The sequence below is a fragment of the Aspergillus niger genome (assembly GCF_000002855.4).
Source record: "Aspergillus niger supercontig An07".
NCBI classification, from domain to species: domain Eukaryota; kingdom Fungi; phylum Ascomycota; class Eurotiomycetes; order Eurotiales; family Aspergillaceae; genus Aspergillus; species Aspergillus niger.
The window spans coordinates 1,062,908-1,078,817 of NT_166523.1; the positions used below are offsets into that span (position 1 = coordinate 1,062,908).

The following is a 15,910-nucleotide window of genomic DNA, read 5'->3' on the forward strand; positions in this document are numbered from 1 at the left end:
ATGCTTCATTAAACTGAGTCTCGGAGATACCACGCATGTATTCTGCGACAGGCAGACTTTGCGACTCTAACGCTCTTTTCACGTGAAACGTTAATTAATGCTTCTAATACATGATTGCCGCCAACACTAATACTGCTCGATATTTTGCTTCTATGTGTGGTGGAGGTTCTGAGGTGATGAGATGATACCATGATTTCTGCTTTGCTTATAATACCCACCTATAGCTATTTGAGCTGGTTGCTTTTAGAGGTACTAAGGCGTCCATTCGTTACTATACCCACACTGATAAATGCCAAATTTGAGTGCTAAAGCAAGACATTTGATGTTCAGCACGCGCATTTAGATATCTTACTTTACCTATATTATAATGCAAGAGATGAATCATCTAATCAATGCGCTACAAGTCTTTCATGACAAGAGAAATCTTGTGAAATTACATGCATAAATCAGGTGATCAAGTAATAACATCCTTGCAGACTCGTCCCTGGTCGCCCCTTCTTTTCTGTTGTCAGTCATGAAAGAGTACTCCTACCATGATCTAGTCGAACTTCCTCCGATGCAGTCATCACCAAGAGCAATAAATCTCCAGATCTTTCCGGAATATTAGCTGCGCTACCAATAGTGGTGCAGTTACCGATATCAAGATCCCCCGCCACCGCCTCCTGCATGATGCATCATTAGACTAGTCCTCAAATGAAGACAAGAAAAAACTTACCGCATCCTGAGCTCCCTCCCCCTCCTCCTCCTCCTCCTCCTCCACCACATCCTCCGGCGCCACCACCGCACCCTGCAGAAGCCCCACAAGCAGATGCATTCCCGCAAGAGACACAATTCCCACCCGCGGTAGAAGAACCGCACGTCCCTGAAATACAATTCCATTGCCCATTAAGCGAACCATCCATACTATGGGGATGGTTAGGAAATAGCTGGCCAAGTAGGTCTACGACATGGTCGATGACATCGAAGACATCCTTGATGTTTTGGACATGATCTTTTCTCTCAGGGTTGACCTCATCTTCACCGAACGACGTACTTATCTCGTCCTGTGATATAACTGTGTCCGTGGGCGGACTAGTTGGCAAAACAACAGAATTGACGGCTGCAATGGCAGATACAAGCGCCTTGGAAGAACGGGAATGCTTCTTAGCTCGCCTGAGAGACTTTCTGTAAGCTTCTAGAAGCTGCAGGGCTCTGGTTTCTCTCTTGATTCGGTCGACCTCAGATATCTTCTGAGGACGGACAGCACTGTGAACGGAGATATGCGGTCCATTGTCAGACTTAGAGGCATGATCATGCTGTCTGCGCAAATCCTCAACAGCTTTGCGAGCATCGGAAAGCCACAATAGAGATGAGCGGAAATGACCGTAGAGATCGGGGTAGCGGACCGCCTCGCAGAACCAACAGACGCATTCGCTATAGATCTCCCCATCGGTAACCTCACGATATGCTTTGCAAGTCCATTCGAACCCAATGGTCAGGTCTACCTCATCAACCTTGTCATTGTGATCCATGAACCGCAATGGGCTACTGGCTAAGCCCACACTACAGTTATAGTATTGCATGGGAGAAAGCTGATGTGTGTGCCATGCTAAATCCACATCTAATGTTGGTACGGCCATTTGTTTGGGGTTATCAGCCATGATCCCAAAGAAGACACTGTACTTCTTGATTGATCGGCTGATGGTGGCGTGGAGAGTCGGGGCCCTAATCCAGTTTGTACGGTCCATTTGCTGGATATAAAAACGCCGCGTCTTTCCAACTCTGTGACACTGGGAATGGGACGCCACGTAAGTTGTAGAAGCACCCGGGCATAGGCCGATTCTGTTCCAGCAGTGACCGCACATCTTGACGCCACTTTGCCAGCTTCAGCCGGTCATGGTCAACCAGGTATTGACAATTGTGGCAGGTAGCACGGAAGCCTTTGTCAGCTAAGCCTGTAAAATCCTCAAAGGGAAGCTTGACATCTGCCAAGTCTTTGCCCATTGTCCATTCGACAACGATCTGGATGCCGCAGTTTGGACATGGAACAGTGGTAGTGGGCGGATCAAACAAGTTATCCCAACTAGAATTGATCTGAGACTCAAAATACCGACGCGCTTTCCCAGTTGTTGTGTATTCAAATGTGGCGCCATCGATTTGACGATCAACAAGCTCCCAGGGGAAACGTGCACCCCAAACACACATCTTGCCATACCGGATGCAGTCCTCGAGATACTTGCGTGGGTTCAGCATATGCGAGTGCCACACCATAAGCACATCTACACCACGTCTCACATTAGCAAGCAGAGTTTCCTGATAATGAAATAAGAGTCACGTACCCAGAGGTGGAAGGACATCTTCGTGCCACTGCACTATTTTCTTAGGCTTAACGACTTTGGCATATGCATCCTTGCGGATATCTGCCATTGTGGGGAGCGGCTTCTGGCTAGGGAGACATCGGAACCACCAATCCGTGTATCGTTTCACAGCCCGTGCAACATATACAGCCCAGCGCTTCTCTCTGACTAAGTCTTGATAATTGTCTCGAGCAACATTCTCTGGATGTTCGCCTTGGTCGTAAAGCCCGAAGAGTCCGTCATTGTTGCTGATTACATCTCGCAACTCGGCAAATGCTGAGAGAAGCTTAAGATGAGTGACGCACTGCTTCGGCGTGATAAATGTTGGCACTAGAGAGGGCGACGTCGGCACGTCGCTCAATATAAAAGAAGTCATGCTTGAAACTGCGGGTTTGATTACTTCTCTGTCCTTTGGAGTTGCCGCTCCCCAGGGTCGCTTACATATGAAGTCTGGGAATAGAATATATACCCCAGATCAAGGGAGCAAGGCTGCGACAGGCGCATACATACGAGGCTGTGAGGCTGGGTTGTGCTTAGCCGTGGTCAGGTGTCCGATGACCGCGGCCACTGACTACAGTAAGACGCTCAGATTGCCACACTCGTATTGAGGCGATCATTCTGAAAACCATAATACTATGAACTGTTGAAGAGAGCCCACGAAAAGCCAAGGTAAGTAAAGGAAGGAAATAACCACAATATAGAAGAAGCATAATGGTTGAACTCTGCGACAAAATATTCTGTATTCTGCAGCTGTCTATCTCAAAGGGTTGCAGAAACTTTATCTTGCCATACTAGCAAACAAGCAGGCTAGACGACTCGAAGAAACTCGATATTGATTGTTATATGATTGAATGCCTTTGCAAGGCTGCGAGAAGTAGAAGGCTAGTGCAAGTTGAAGCTAAGATTTCCATCGTTATGGCTTTCATTAGCGATTGGCTCATTCGAGTACGTGAGAAGGTTCTAATACTGACTACGTACTTAGCTATACAGGTTTCTCTCTTTCTATCGACAGGGGCATGTGATAGATGATTCTCCAATGAATGAGCTGAATAGGGAATAATAGGGGCGGGCGAGGCTGCAGGGGGAATCTTTTCGGCGATTGGACTTCCTGGCATACTTGAATGGTAATGGTCGTCTCTTATTGACGCCTTCCAGGTAGGTTATAGTTGTTCTGGTATTACTCTTCAAGATCAATACTCGTGGGACCAAGGGTTCTATACTAAATGTCTTGGTTTTACCGGATTCAGTCCATGATGACTAACTGCTGAGCTTCCGAAGCAACCGTTCGTTCATTCTTTGAATTGGATCGAATTCTCCCGCGGTTCTTTCTCCCACTACCCATGGAGCAATAATGCGCCCGGAGCACCCTTCAAGAAGCAGGTCAAGATCTCCATCTTCCTCCTTTGGAAAGACATCCCAAGACTACCCGTTGGCAGTCTTTGATCCGAATGAGAATGACTCCGAAAGCAGTCAGTTCATAACGGTTGGGCGGGAAAGTACCGACTCCGCCCGGCCCGATCGGCGAGAGAACACGAATGAGCCTTTATTGCCAACTTCAACTCATCATCCCCGTCGCATAGCGGCGGCGAGGCCATTTACATGTACGCTTTCTGGGATTCGCGCGTGGATTAAAGGCCCGCCACATCCACACCGGTATCAGATCACTCCATGGTTGCAGCGCTGGCAGACGGCACCGGGCCGCCTTGTGGAGCGCTATTTTCCGAGCACTCGTGCCAAAGTTTGGCTTTTGTTGGCCTGCATATGCACCTGGGGTGTCATATTTCTCTCCATCCTGCATTCCTCTGTAGCTGGCCAGCAGGTATCCGGATACGGAGTGCCTGTCAAGCTATCGTGTAACGCTAGACTATGGTATGTGACCTGTGCTCTGGCGGTTCCAAACTGTTCCCAAATTAATCTCTTTATGCAGGCCAAACTCGACCGACTGCGGTCTGAATGGTGACTCCTGTCGCCCTTTTGACGACGGGGCATTTGCCTTTCGCTGTCCCGCAAGTTGCGCAGATGCGATGCTGCTAGAGCCGTATTTTGTAGGCCCCGAGGAGTACAACTATCGTCCTCTTGTCATCGGGGGCACTGCAGAAGGTGATAGTACTGAGGGTATCTACCGCGGAGACTCAGCCATCTGTCCTGCGGCACTACACGCTGGTCTGATAGATAGCCAAAAAGGCGGCTGTGGTGTCTTGCGTCGAACGGGTGAAAGAACCAATTTTCCATCAGCGGCAAGTAACGGCATCGAAAGCATTGGATACGCTTCATACTTCCCACTCTCCTTCACCTTTAGCGGAGAGCCATCTGAAACAAGCTGCCAGGACCTCCGCTGGCCACTTTTCACCTTCTCAGTCGTTGTAACAACCCTGCTATCCCTATTTATCACGTCTCCCGCAGCATTCTATGCCTCTATCTACTTCATCGTCTACTTCCAGGTCGCTCTCTCCTCCGACCCGCCTTACTCCCCAGACTACTATGAAGTCGTATCTACAGCCCTAGGCCGCTTCCTCCCCTGCGCCTTCGTCGGCTTTGCAATTTACTACTTTTGCGTCCGCAAAACTCTAACAGACCTCACCGCACACTGGGACAAGACCGTCCTCTGGCTCGGCAGCTGCTGGGTCGGCGCCCTCAACACCGACACATTCGACAAAATTCCCATCTCACGCCTCACACCTCACGACATCCAACAACAACCAGGCGCCATCCCCGCCTTGATCATCATCATTGGCCTCCTCGTCGCCATTGTTCTCACCCAAGCCATCGCTTTCCGCAGAGAAGGCCGCATGCCCAAAATGCTTCTCCTCTATGGAATCATGGCCTGCGGCGTGATCGCCCTGATGCTCGTCCCGCACATGAACCTTCGCATTCATCACTACGTCCTCAGCCTCCTCTTCTTACCGGGGACAACACTCCAAACGCGCCCCAGTCTCCTATACCAAGGCCTCCTGGTAGGACTGTTCATCAACGGCATCGCCCGCTGGGGCTTCGATAGCATTCTGCAGACGTCTGCTGCATTGCTTGACGGCGCGCAGCTGGGCAGCGTCCTGCCTGTCATTGGGGCTCCTGTTATGATGTCACGTCAGAACATCATGTTCAATTTCAATGATGTAGACAAAGATGCAGATGGGATTAGCGTGCTTGTTAATGATGTCGAACGCTTCCGGGCGTTCAAGTCTGATGATGGGATGTTGGAGTCGTTTAAATGGACCCGCCATTTGGAAGGTGAGCCGGAGTATTTCCGGTTTGGGTACATTAAAGTTAATGCGTTGGGAGGAATTTGGTATGAGGATTTTACGAGGCCGGGGACTTGGGAAGGTGAGGGACAGTGGATTCCTCTTGACTCTGATTCTCGGTCGTCTATGGAATCTATCTAGTTGAGTACTATTTAAGTGGATATATTGGTGGGATAAGCATATATGGATTTGGTATAGAGATGAATTCAGGCATTTGGACTATATAGAAAGCAAAGATATATTGGTAACCATGAGATGAATTATAGTATAGTACAGTGTACATCATATGAAAGAAAGATATACCTCTATGGATGGTTACACCTGACCTGGATGATGTTCTGTTCTCTAAAGGGGTGATCATAATTATGGTGAACTTTCTGCCAGCAACACAGCCGGTATCAATGCCCTTGGTTAAGGTATCGATGCTGAGCACTGTTTGGGACTTATGGCCGTATAGCGAATTGGGGCGACAAATCGAGCATATTATGTGCAATATCCTTAGTCAGCATGTAAAATTGCGCAAATACCAAACTGCATAAGAATCGGTCACGTGCTCTCCGCGTCGACCACAAAAACGCGCTGTTCCGCGAAGCAACACACCACATGTAATATCTAGAAGATAGGTCGCGTCTCGCAACCTTTGCCTTATTCATAGCTGGATTTCTTACTTCTATGAATAGCGCTTTCCAATCTCAATGACGATAACCACACACAAAGAGCTTTCTCATGACACCCTTATGATTCAAATCAGGCAGTGGACTTCATCCTTCGGATCCCCGAATGGAAGAAGACATCTGACCAAGCGTGGATGATTGAGACTGAACAGAGATCTAAGAGATTACCAAAGTTGCTCATTCTGTTTGGATGATTCCTTTTTCTTCCTTCAATAAGTACTTATGACAGGGACTTATCCTCTAATGTTCGGGTATAGCCTTGGTTTGCTCAACTCACTTTTTTCATTTTCATATTACTGACCACATACCCTTCTTCTACTGATCTTATTCTTTTTATTTTCCGCACTGATCAACTCTGTTACTTTTGCACAACCACATTGCTCCTCTGCTTGTTCTGTGCCAACGCCCCCAATGATGATAAAGAAATCTAGCACTTTACTCCGAGACTCTCATATTGCTCCATCTGTTTCTGACAAAGATAACGATGTCGAGCACGTCAGTGAAGAGTGATGTATAAACGGTAGTTTTCAATCTGATGGCGGTCTTATCCTCTCCCCCTTTATCACCTCGCCCTTTTCCTCCATGTTGAGTACAACGTGCCGTGCCAACGTGCCGTGCCAGACTAACCTTAACATTGCTCAATGTTTTCAAATCAGTTATATGTCTACTAATCACAACCTCATGTCGACCGCATTGAGATTATGCTACTATTCATGTAATGATATGGATGTTGCATTATGTTGTGTTATGATAAACAGGTTCATGTGAATGCATACCCAATACAGCTAATGACGCAAGACAAACATACACGGGTATTGAAGTCAATGATATGGACAAGAGATGGAGCAAGCAAGCAGACAGCCCAGTGACGAATCATGAAATCAAAAGCCAAATTTGCATGGTATCCGGCACGACTTGTGCGAGAATGCACAAGTCCCTACCATTATCTGCCTGGAAACCGGTGAGAACCTGAGAGCTAATCTGAGGGCTGTCTTGCTTCTGCTTTATTCTTGGTCATCGGAGGAATATGAGTGTTTGACTTGGAGTAACCGAACCTAGGATAGTATTGATGGCTTCCCTGAAACTCTACCTAGTGCATGAAAGATAAGGTCTATAACTTTTATCAAAATTATGTACAGACTCAGACTCTAGTCTATCTCACACAACAACACCACAACCAAATCTATAATCCAATCCAACCTCAAAGCGCCGCCGGCAAAATCGTATAATTAGCCGTAATATTCATCGCCGCGGCATACATACATCTATAATCCCCACAAAAGGCATGAAAAACAATCCTAGACCCATCAACCGAAGCCGTCGCACCGCCAGGAGACTTTAGCCCAAAGTCCCCAGACCGGAACAAGGGCCTCTCAGCCCTGGTATACGGCCCCTTTAACGATGTTGACCATGCATACTTAACACTATACTTCGACGATGTAAAGCAATGCGAAGAGAAGAACAGATAATAGATGCCGCGATCAGTTCGAATAATGGCCGGAGCCTCGACTAACGGCCCATCGACTTTTTCGTTGGTTAGAATTTCAACGGGATCACCGACGGGGGTGACTCCATCGTCTTTGAGTTGTTGGAGCATGATGGGCGTGGAGACGATGGGTTTCTTGCCGTTGTTGCAGCCTCCGCCGTGGCCGATGCTGTTGCCGTCGACTTTGTACACGACGTAGAGGGTCCCGTTGACGTCTCTGAAGGGGGCGGGGTCGATGGCACCGCCGTGGTCGCGGGGACAGGCGAGGGTGGTGTTGTGGGGGATGTATGGTCCTAGGGGACTTGTGCCGTTGGAGACAGCGGCGCCGACGCAGTGGTGGCGGAGCCAGTCTTTTAGTTCGCCTGAGTAGTAGAGGACGAAGTGGCCGTCTTTCTATAAGGGTATTTAGTTGATTTGGTTATGCTTGATGGTTGGGCTAGTACTTACGCGTTGAATCACGTCCGGAGCGTACTGGTTCATATTCGTTTCCCAACTGCTAATTGCAGGCATAACATCGTATCCCTGCAACCAGGTCCAGCTGCTAAAGTTCCGCGATGTCGATACCGGGACGTGAGGGACGTCAGGATTGTCCGGTGTGGCGACTGTAGCGTATGCATACCACGTGCTGTTCACCTGGATTAGACCCGGGTCGGGGAAGTCATGCACGACGCGGACTGGACGGTTGGCGCTGTTGTAGTAGCTGGGATCGTCGTTGTGTTTATCGTCCAGCAGGAGAACTACTGGGACGGTTATCACCACCACGATTATGGCTACGCTTAGAGCTATCAGGGTGATGAGCCATATTATCTTCTTCCGCGTCCAGATCATGGAGGTGTTTGAGCCTCCTGGGGGTGTGGATGGCTCGGGCGGCTTGGTGGGTGATATAGTACTACCACTCTCATTCTCACCCTCGCCTGTGGATGGGGTGGATTGTGTCCATTTTTTGGTGCTGCTGCTGTTCAGCAGTGACGGGAGGCCTTTCATGGTATCCACCTGAATGTACTTTCTGGGATGTTGCCATCCGCGCGCGCGAACCAGGGAATAGTCTTCAGACTGGAGGGTGTCATTTACTACTCTGTGTTTGGTGGTTAAGGGAGAGGGTTGAGGAGTCAGGTAGCTGAGCCAATGAGGTGAGCCATTGGTGGAAAATAGGTACAGGGTTTTGAGGGTCAGTGATAACGGCTCATGGGGAGAGTGGATGAGCACTTCAAGAAGACTAGGTAAGTGATGATAGGCACGACGGTGAGGACAGTTTGGGCTAAAGCACGCAAGTCATTGTGAAACAGGCCGAGGGCGACTTGTCCTGTCTGACCATTCCTAAGATGTGAATGGACGGGACGATCAGCCACTGCCAACAGCGTCGGAAATGTCAAGTTCCTGTTCGTCATTCTGAGAGATCCAGATCCGCACGATCCCCTGCTTACCTCAGCGGCTGGCTTGTCAACATTTCTGAGTCCGTAAGTTAACATTTATGGAGTTGTGGTGTAGTAGAGTAGAGCAGGAGAGGATAGAACAGCCACCTCGTATGTTTGACAATGAGTGACCGGGATGTGTGCATTCCAGTTGAGACTACAATTGTGAATGCATACACACTCTACCTCAAGGTGCTTCTATTGATAGCGACCAGTACCCTGGATTGAAAACAAGCCACCTACAACCACAGCTCGTTTCCGTGTTCCTTTGGATGAGAAACCTGGTTGTAAGGTTTCATCTGCTGAAAGTCCCTGTAGTGGTTCAGGCACTGTAACATCCAACGGTGGGAATTGTTTCTCAAGGTCCCAGGAACCCATCCAAGGCCCGGCAGTGCGTCTAGCTGTATCTGGTATGGAGCGGGTCTGTGAGGCCGCAAAGAGCCATTCAACGCCTGGGGAGGTTCCACGTGTCGCACGTGACCGCAGAGAGGAAAGGCGAATCTGGACTTTTTCCTCACCACAACCCCTGGAGTACCATAGAACAAGTTACACCTGTAGAGAGGAAGATATGTGCGTGCTTTTCTGCGCAATAGGTGAATTGTCAAACTTGACAGTGTTGTTAGCAAAGCCACGAATAGTATAGCGTGACTGCAGATCACCATATGAGCCAACGTGATACTGTGATAGTAAGAGGTTTGTACGGTGCTACTCAGTCGGTTGACATGGCGAGCGGTGGAGGAATATCGAGCCAATGATAGCTGCAGTGGTTGTTGCTTGGCCCTGGCCCGCGCCCTGTAAGTGGACGAGCCGTGCAGGTCAAGCAATGTAGGTGGCTTTCACCTGTCACTATCACGCCGAACGGTCACCCAAACACTTGCTACAAAAGGTCATCTACTAAGCGCCGGAGCCAAGAAGTCGGGGGTGCAGCAGCCGGCTCAGCGTATGACGCGGCTTCACGGGGCTGACGCAGTGTCCACCCTCCAGGCTACGTAAACCGCGTCTTCTTCGGATGGGCTGAGTGGGTGCCCCTCAGGCTTGACTTCGATGCGAATGGGGACACGATGTCTTAGTAGAGATTGATGCGAAAGCAAGAACCCTTTTACCCAAAAAGGGTCGCCTGGAGGTAGAAGTAACCTAATTGCAGCAGGGACTGCTTAGATCTAGACCATGTAGTGGACCTGGCATGGTTTCTAAATTCGTTGCGATCAAGGCGACATTTGGCTGCAAACGGCACCACCACCACTGCCCGATTTGTGGGGAAGCGAAAGCGATACCACCTCGGATGGGAAGTTTATCGGCAGCACCACCATCCCGCATCTCTTTGAGACAAACCATCGTGCCAAGGGAACTGCAGACCGAAGCACTTCAGACGAGTAAGCAGTTAATCAATCTGACAAGGCTTAGACGATCATCTCCTGTTGCGGATGCAGACGAACGAGGGTGTGGATGCCAACGTCGTAGGCACTGGACTCTCCACAGCCATCCAGCAATTTTTAGCGACGCGTTTCCTGGATCGGAACTTATAATGCAGAACTGCAGTCCCTGAGGGTTCATTTGATCACATAAAAGCATTCAATTCCTTCCTTGTGGTATAGCTTAGCGTCCAGGAAATATTCTCCTGCACGGTGTGGAATAACTGCAACATTCTAGACGGCAAGGGTGGAATGGTCAAATGCTTATCAGCCGAAGCGCCCGCCGTTCTGACGCCACCAACAACTTCTCTTTCGCCGTCGTCACTCTCGGCTCCACTGCTGCTGCTTAGCCTTAAGCTCAACCTTCTTTTTCTTCGCCGGCTCCTCCTCCTCCTCCAGCACCAGCTGGCCTTTGTCTGCTCTGCTGCTCTTGACTTGATCTGCTGCTAGCCTCCAAGCGCCCCCCTCAATCTGCAAGACAGCCCGGCAATCACCCCCAATCAATTGTTGTTCTTTCGTTCACGGCGCCTATCTACCCACGACCACAGCGACCGCGCGGCCCCGGAGTCTTGACGCTTTTCTTACGAAAACCCCCCCTAAAACCTTGCAGTGGCACGATCGCACAGAACTGCTAGCTATGCGAAATCGCTGACAAAACTTCTGGCGAAACGGATCTTGACACGATATACATATCGCATCTTGAGTTTATCGTTGCCTGGCACTGATCTGCTTTTGATCGTCGGCGGAGTTGCGGAGACGACCGGCTGCGGTTCTACACAACACAGCTGTCTGCCAGCTCATTGCGCCTGTGTGACAATCCACCTAATTAGCGATCTTCTCATATTCCCACAGCGATGCTCACCTTCCGGAAGTCGCTACTCGCGGCTGCGCTTCTGATTACCTTTATCGTCTACCTCCGATCGTCGCATACCGCCTCTTCCCTTCCGTCTCCGGATACCTCCTCCGCCGGACACCTCTACAACCAGGATTACGATGGTCATGCAGACAATGAGCGAAAAGGTGGAACTAGAGACACCGTACAACAGCTGCCGCTGACCCCGCCACCGAGCGCCCCCTTGCGCGATCGCTTGCGCTACCACTTTCCGTACGATCTGGAAGCCAAGTTCCCTGCGTTCATCTGGCAGACGTGGAAATATGCGCCGTCATCGATGTTCTTCAGCGAAAGCCTGCGTGATCCGGAGTCCAGCTGGTCCGAGTTACATCCCGGATTCGTCCACGAGGTCGTTCCCGATGATACCCAACGCCATCTGATCAAATACTTGTACGGCGCTGTTCCTGATGTGTTCGAGGCCTACGATGCTATGCCGTTGCCCGTCTTGAAGGCCGACTTCTTCCGATACTTGATCCTGCTCGCGCGGGGTGGAATCTACAGCGATATCGATACCACGGCGTTGAAGCCGGCGTCTGACTGGCTGCCAGCCGAGTTGGATCTGGCCACAGTTGGAGCGGTGGTGGGCATTGAGGCGGATCCTGACCGCCCCGACTGGCATGACTGGTATGCGCGCAGAATCCAGTTCTGCCAATGGACCATCCAAGCCAAACCCGGACACCCCATCATGCGCGATATTGTCTCCTACATTACGGAGGAGACATTGCGGATGAAGAAGGCGGGTATTCTAAAGACTGGCAAGATGGACAAGACCGTCATGGAGTACACTGGGCCAGGCGCTTGGACGGATGCGGTTTTCCGGTATTTCAACGATCCAGAGTACTTCAACATTGAACCCGGCTCGACGTTGAACATCACCTATGAGGACTTTACGGGTCAGGAGGGATATAAGAAGGTCGGAGATGTGGTGGTCTTGCCCATCACCAGCTTCAGCCCGGGAGTGCACCAAATGGGTGCCGGAGATGTTGATGATCCCATGGCATTCGTGAAGCATCACTTTGAAGGTATGCCGCCTCAATTCCTCCTATTGCTTGACTCAAAGCTAACACGCCAACCAGGAACTTGGAAGGATGACCCCTCTCTATAAGCCGTCATAATAAATCGCTTTACATTACACCTTACACTACGATGCGTGCGCGAGGTTGAATCCCACTGGCTTCATCGACAGGACTTGCACAATGCACGTCCTTACCAGTTAGTTATGACCACATAGCATCAGTGGCATATCATCAGATCCTTGCACCTTGTCGGTGGGACACGAGCAGGGACCCTTCATGGCCACCTACACAACAACCTCGCAGCATCCACCCAACATTTTCCGTCCTCAAACTCAATCTAATGCCCCTTGCTCACCCAAGCTAGCCATGTCCCGTATACGAAAATGCTGACTCTCCGGCAGAGTGAGCTATTGCTTTGTGCTCATGACTCACGGCTCTCAGCTTAGCTTTCCATCCATGACAAGCACGTCCGAGCTGTGGCTCGATCGCTAGCATGCTTGTCAAATGGCCCCCGTCTGTTTCTTCTCTGTGTTCATATAACCTACATATGTTTTTAGTGTCTTGCTCCAAAATCTTTAGAATTTGATACCCGCAGGCTGGGAACACGAATGAGAACAGCGATGCACTTTGATCTCTTGACATATGTTCTACCTAATCTAGAAGTACATTGTATTCCGGAACGTGCCTTTGCGCATATTTTAATAGAAACTCGTAATTTGCGCTCTTCCTTTCCTTCATAGGTCGATTGAAACGGTAATGCTTCAATTGTCTACAAGAATGACAACATCTTGCTGTCTTGAAGCATTACGACTCTACTTCATAGCGGAAATTACTTCGTATCCGCTCTACCAACCGCAGACAATCGCGTCTCTTCTCAGCCGTGACCAACATCCAGGCAATAAAATGGACCTCGCTCGACTTTGGTCCCACCAATCTGTCCCCTTTCTTCTTGATTGTCGCGTACAGCGGCACATGTGGCTCCAATTCGGGGTACTGATGGAGGAGCTCCGCTGTGGCATCTTCGGTCTTCATGATCCCGGCAACATCTTCTTGGAGGACGAGCACCGAGAGGTTATAGCGAGGTCCATTTAAGAATGGATGGCACAAAGCCCTGTATCGAAGCTCGTCATTGACTGCGAAGAGCATCTGCTGGGCGAAATAATCCACTCCGTAGACCAAGTTGACGCCAACAGTCTCCAGATAGCCTGCTGGGCGGGCGTTTATCTCGAGGAGGTACACGCGCACACTCTTCTTCCCATCATTGGTCTTACCTTGTCGAGGATACAAATCCTCCACCCCGTTCTCGCTGTCTTTTCGGAACTCATGACTCGAATACTGCAAACGTGCTTCACAATGAAAGGTACCCGTTAGAAATCCTTGACGAAGAATACTCTGGTGCAGCGCATTCCGGATGGCCTTCAGCTCATGCGGTGGAAGCGCAGAGGGGATATGGACCATAGTCTCGACGAAGTTATGGCTTTGTTGTGCGTCTAGGTCACCAGGGCTCGGAAAGTCGTCACTAATCTCGCAAAAGATGACTTCGCCATTTAGCAGGACGAAGTTCGCGTCGACTTCCGGTCCATCGATGTATGGCTCAATAACGGCGTCACTTCGCTTCTGTGGACTAAGCGCATGGCAGTCACAGGCTTTCTCAACTGCTTGAAATAACTCGTCTTCCGTGGACACTTTAGTGACAGCTTGACTTCCCCACCCCAAGCACGGCTTGACGATGAGGGGATATGACACTTCGGTGGACCGAAGAACCTTATCTAACTCGTCCGTCCCAAAGACCCGGAATGCCCCGTGCGTGTCTGGTTCCATTATTCGAGTTCGATACTTATCCCCGGCGAGGATATAGGCTGAAGATGGTGAGGTAGAGTATCCGAGGATCTCACACGCTCGAGCCACTCCGATCATGCGGCTATCGCTCACTGTCATCAAGCCATCAATGGGTTTATCGTAGCTGCGGACGGCCGTGATGATCCTATCGACGAATCCCTCATCCACGTCAATATTTGCGGCGACAAAGCCTTCTCGGAGATGGGCGTACGGGCCGTTGTCATTCTGCAGCCAATGCCCCGGCTTGTCAATGATCACCAGAGAGATCCCTAGGGCTGCTGCCGCCTCGTACATGCGTCGGCTCGTATCCGCGTCTTTGCGACCTTCTACCCATGCAAGGCGTTTTGGCACAACTGATGTAGGGACTACCCATGGATATGAAATCCGGTTACAGAGTGCCTCTTCGACGCTGTGGTGGAGGGTGTCGTGAAGATCAGAGCCAGAGCCAGCGTCGAGAAGGACCGCACCGACAGACATCGACAGAAGTGTGCTCAGATCATGCGCTGTTCCATCTATCTGGACTTGAGCGGTCGTGACTTGTTGTAGTGGACGCAAAAGTCCTACCACCTTGGCAATGTGCTTCACCCCATCTAAGCGCTGCTCTAAGAAATCGGATCGAGCAAGATAGCCCTCTACCCTGGATAGGATAAACTTCATGATAATCGGGCTCTTATTATCAGCCCCTTTGTTGCGTTCAAAAATAGTCGTGGTAATGAAACTTGTGATTTCTGGGGCCAGATACCAAGGGGTGCAGAACTCCTTGTCATCATCATTTTGGTAACCGTCGAAGCATGCTGCTGATGCAGCATCTTTGTTGTTATAGGTCTTTGTGACTATGGTCTTCGTAGGGTAGAGTGTGAGATCGATAGATTCATGTTTCTGGCCAACAAAGCCCTTGACTGTGTCCGCCTTGTTCCATTCACATGTAAAATGGTCTGATATGCAAATCCATGATTAGATAATGATCAGTGAAGCAAGAAATGGCTTGGTGGTGGTGGTGTACCAATCTGATCCTGGGTAGTGAGAGCTAGGAAGCAACGGTAGGCCATTGTGGGCGCTGGCAAGACAGAGTCTCGATGAAATTGGGTTTGGGGGGGGGGGGGAAAGATGAGTTAGTAGATGAGAGCCTTTCAGCCTGGAGTTTTAATACCCGAGTAGCAGGAACACCTTCACCTGTGTCATACTCTTTCCTTGACCAAGCGAGGCAGTTTCAGTATTGGGAGAAGCTCCAGGCTCGGATTCGGCGTACCGTACTGACTGGCTACGTAGTCAGTCACTACTTACTCCGCAGTCCGGGGTTTACTCCGATGCCGTCCACCAGTGAGCCCTTATTCGTGCAAATTATGTGGGTACCTGGAATTATAGGCCACTTTAGCCCTTATCCGCATATGATACTTCTTGGGTTAATTCTCAAACAGAAGTGTCATTTGCTGTTGACACTCACTCCAAGGCAAGATACTATTGAGTACTTGCATTGGTTCGATGATTACAATTGCTAGATCTGCACCGCGTGTCCAGTCACTGGCCTCACTGTTCCCTGATTTAAGGACTTCAAGTCAAATTCACATCACCCAATTGCCCTTCCCGGTTAGGCATTCATCTCT

General features: G+C 49.9%; 5 protein-coding genes across 5 annotated transcripts; 2 read left to right on the forward strand and 3 right to left on the reverse strand.

The window, feature by feature from the left end:
* Positions 1-8: 8 nt before the first annotated feature.
* An07g04910 (uncharacterized protein) lies at positions 9-2,406 on the reverse strand (the record flags this gene model as incomplete). Its single annotated transcript, XM_059748441.1, has 6 exons — positions 9-218; positions 353-357; positions 533-607; positions 716-1,542; positions 1,721-2,258; positions 2,319-2,406. 6 exons carry the CDS (start codon positions 2,404-2,406, stop codon positions 9-11), a joined length of 1,743 nt encoding a protein of 580 aa, XP_059600921.1.
* Positions 2,407-2,710: 304 nt separating this feature from the next.
* Positions 2,711-5,716, forward strand: An07g04920 (uncharacterized protein; the record flags this gene model as incomplete). Its single annotated transcript, XM_001391538.3, has 6 exons — positions 2,711-2,912; positions 2,986-3,005; positions 3,132-3,281; positions 3,400-3,491; positions 3,717-4,205; positions 4,264-5,716. The coding sequence occupies 6 exons, from the start codon at positions 2,711-2,713 to the stop codon at positions 5,714-5,716; spliced, it is 2,406 nt and encodes an 801-aa protein (XP_001391575.3).
* Positions 5,717-7,304: 1,588 nt separating this feature from the next.
* An07g04930 (uncharacterized protein) lies at positions 7,305-9,182 on the reverse strand (the record flags this gene model as incomplete). The annotated part of the gene is made up of 4 exons (XM_001391539.3): positions 7,305-7,339; positions 7,513-8,128; positions 8,183-8,993; positions 9,160-9,182. The coding sequence occupies 4 exons, from the start codon at positions 9,180-9,182 to the stop codon at positions 7,305-7,307; spliced, it is 1,485 nt and encodes a 494-aa protein (XP_001391576.3).
* A 2,231-nt stretch (positions 9,183-11,413) lies between these two features.
* On the forward strand, positions 11,414-12,556 carry An07g04940 (uncharacterized protein; the record flags this gene model as incomplete). Its single annotated transcript, XM_001391540.3, has 2 exons — positions 11,414-12,473; positions 12,528-12,556. The coding sequence occupies 2 exons, from the start codon at positions 11,414-11,416 to the stop codon at positions 12,554-12,556; spliced, it is 1,089 nt and encodes a 362-aa protein (XP_001391577.1).
* Positions 12,557-12,827: 271 nt separating this feature from the next.
* On the reverse strand, positions 12,828-15,355 carry An07g04950 (uncharacterized protein; the record flags this gene model as incomplete). Its single annotated transcript, XM_001391541.3, has 3 exons — positions 12,828-13,008; positions 13,321-15,241; positions 15,310-15,355. 3 exons carry the CDS (start codon positions 15,353-15,355, stop codon positions 12,828-12,830), a joined length of 2,148 nt encoding a protein of 715 aa, XP_001391578.3.
* Between the last annotated feature and the right edge of the window lie 555 nt (positions 15,356-15,910).